Genomic DNA, 2759 nt, shown 5'->3' with positions numbered 1-2759 from the left:
TCGGCGGGGTCGCAGCTGCCTCTGGAAGGCACCGAGAGGTACATTTTTCGCGCAATGGTCAAAATCAAGGTTTTGTAACGCGAGCTGTGCCACAGTGAAATGGCACTAGCCGGTGGGAGCCTCTTGGCCCCAGGCCGTCCACGGCCAACTTAGCCGATGTAAGAGGCTCCCGCTGATCTTAGACCGCGCAAGCACTCCAGCGTGGCTAGCCACACTTAGACCCGTTAGGCCTCCAGGCTCAGAACTTAGACTACTACCCAACCAGGTAAAGAACGAAAGAAAGAAACGAACAGACAACCCAAACGAGGGATGGGAGGAGGACAATTCAAACAGCGCCTGACGCATGGCGTTCAGGTGTGCGACTACGCGCTCGTCTACGCGGAGAAGAAGAACGACGGCGAAGCGCCGTACTCGGTCTCCTTCACCGCGACGCAGAGCGGCGACGTCATCGTACAGCTGCACCCGCACTCGCAGCTCGAGCGCGCTGTGCGCCAGGAGCGGCAGGCGCAGGCCACGGAGCCGCCTGCGAGCGCGAGCCCTGCGGCGCCGCCCGCCCCTGCCGCCGCGCCGCCAGCCGCGGAGCCGGCGCCCAAGACGTACGCCGCCGCAGCCGCATCGCAGCCGCAGGGTGCCACCGCGGGTGGCCAGCCCGCCGCGCCTGCGGGCCCGGCCGCCGCCGCGCGCGTGCCGCCGCCGCCCAGCGGCGGCGGAGTGCGCGGCTGCTCCTTCACTGTCCCTAACCCGGGCAGGAAGCGTGGGCAGCAGCAGCGCGGCAAGGGCCGCGGTGCCAGGGGCCGTGCCGATGCTGGACCCCGTCTCGTTGACAAGAACGCGCTGTCCGCGCGCGGCAGCGGGCCCTCGCGCCAGTCGCGCTCGCCGTCGCCCGACTCTCCGCCCGCCAAGCGGGCCGCCTCCGCTGACTCGTCCGGCTATGAAACCGATACGCCGGACGAGGTGCAGCAGGAGGCGGTCCGCAGGGTATGCGGCGCGCTCGGCATGAGGGAGCAGTTTGAGGCGGCGATGGCGGCGGGCGAGCTGCTCGAGATGCTCGAGAGCTTGCCGCGAGGGGCGGTCGAGGCCTCTGTCCGACAGATGCGGGGTTACAACCGCACGGGCGAGTGGCCAGAGCCCATTCTCACCAGCCCTGCCCCGCAGCGCGGCCGCTCGCCAAGCCCCGTCGATGAGTGGTCAGATGGTTAGTGCCCGAGAGCGAGGGGTCCGGGGGGGAGCACAAACATAGGACGCCCAGCCTTGCCCTCGTGCCGCCGAGTGCATATCCTATGCGAGAGAGATCCCCTGTGCCCTGTGCCCAGCCCTCTCCGCGCGGCGATGCGCCCTCCCCCCTCGCTTTTGCAAAATCCTGCAAAGGTGGGGACGTGTCTGTCCTCGACCCAGCCCTAGCTTGGGATGTCCGTTGTATTTATTTATTTATTTAGGAGGACAGGGTCCCCACCTGCACGAGCAGGATTTTGGAAGGACGCGTGCCTGCTGATGAATTTCTTTTTTCTGTGCACGGAGCTAACCTCCAGGTTGTTCCCTGCCCGTCGTCCGCGTGGGTGAATTCTTTTTTCCGGAATTCGCGCCCCCTCCGCCATGTGGGCGGTCCCACGACGGCTATTGTTCGCGACTTCATCTCGATGCACACCATTCCCACGCGCGAAGCCGAGACTACTGTCTGCGCCGCGACTACTGTCGACGATCGCCCGCGACTACGACGTTGTTGTCTGCGGCGGTGGCGTCATCGGCGCCTCGGTGGCCTACCACACAATCTTGGCCGACCCTCGTCTGCGGGTCTGCGTGGTCGAGAGGGATGTGCGCTACACGCACGCGAGCGCGATGCTCTCGGCCGGCGGCATCCGGCAGCAGTTCTCACTGCCTGCCAACATCCAGCTCTCGCTCTACGGCCTCGACTTTCTCCGGCGCGCCGCCTCGGACCTGTGCGTGCCGGGAGAGGAGCCGCCCGACCTGCAGTTCAAGGAGCAGGGCTACCTGTTCCTCGCGAGCGAGCAGGGCGAGGCGACGCTGCGGCGCAACCACGCCACCCAGCGCGCCGAGGGCGTCGACTGGATGCGCCTGCTCGACCCAGACGAGCTCGCGACTCGCTTCCCTTGGATGGACGTGGGCGGCGTGGCGCTCGGCTGCCTCGGCGAGCACTCGGAGGGGTGGTTCGACCCGTGGGCGCTGCTCACCGCCCTGCGCTCGAAGGCGCGGTCCCTCGGCGTCACCTTCCACGCGGGCGAGGTCACTGGCTTCGATCTCGAGCGCACCGCGCCAGGTGCGATTCGTGCCGTCCGCGTCGCCGACGCTGAGGGCGGCTCATCGCTCCTTGGCGCCCGCGAGGTGGTGAACGCGGCGGGGGCCTTCGCCGGCCAGCTGGTCGGGCTGTGCGGCGCCGGGGTGGCCCCTCTCCCCGTCGCCGCGCGCAAGCGGTGCGTCTTCTCCTTCGACGTGGGAAGCCGCGGCGGGGCGCGGGAGGCGGCGTCCCGCCGAGCGGCAGCATTTGCACGTCCATGACACGTCCATGACGCGTCCGAGACGTGTCGCATAGGCGAGAGGGGTCCCGCCGGGCGGGACCACGCCTCTCGTCGTGGACCCGTCCGGCGTCTACTTTCGCCCCGAGGTGCGCCGCCAATGAGTCGCTCCGCCGGGAGCGTCTCACATGACAACATACACATACACACATTCATTCATGACTCTCAGTCAGCGCTTTGATCCCAATCACGACACATGTGTGACTCGCCTAGTGTGGAGACGCCGTC

The 2759-nt window shown here is 67.5% G+C and overlaps 1 protein-coding gene across 1 annotated transcript; it reads left to right on the top strand.

The window, feature by feature from the left end:
• Positions 1 to 309: 309 nt before the first annotated feature.
• On the top strand, positions 310 to 2735 carry EMIHUDRAFT_249187 (FAD-dependent oxidoreductase domain-containing protein; the record flags this gene model as incomplete). Its single annotated transcript, XM_005760468.1, has 5 exons — positions 310 to 486; positions 778 to 1195; positions 1466 to 1529; positions 1668 to 2429; positions 2705 to 2735. 5 exons carry the CDS (start codon positions 310 to 312, stop codon positions 2733 to 2735), a joined length of 1452 nt encoding a protein of 483 aa, XP_005760525.1.
• Positions 2736 to 2759: the final 24 nt, after the last annotated feature.

This window comes from Emiliania huxleyi (genome assembly GCF_000372725.1).
Source record: "Emiliania huxleyi CCMP1516 unplaced genomic scaffold EMIHUscaffold_750, whole genome shotgun sequence".
Lineage (NCBI taxonomy): Eukaryota > Haptophyta > Isochrysidales > Noelaerhabdaceae > Emiliania > Emiliania huxleyi.
This window is presented reverse-complemented; position numbering and strand designations above follow the sequence as displayed.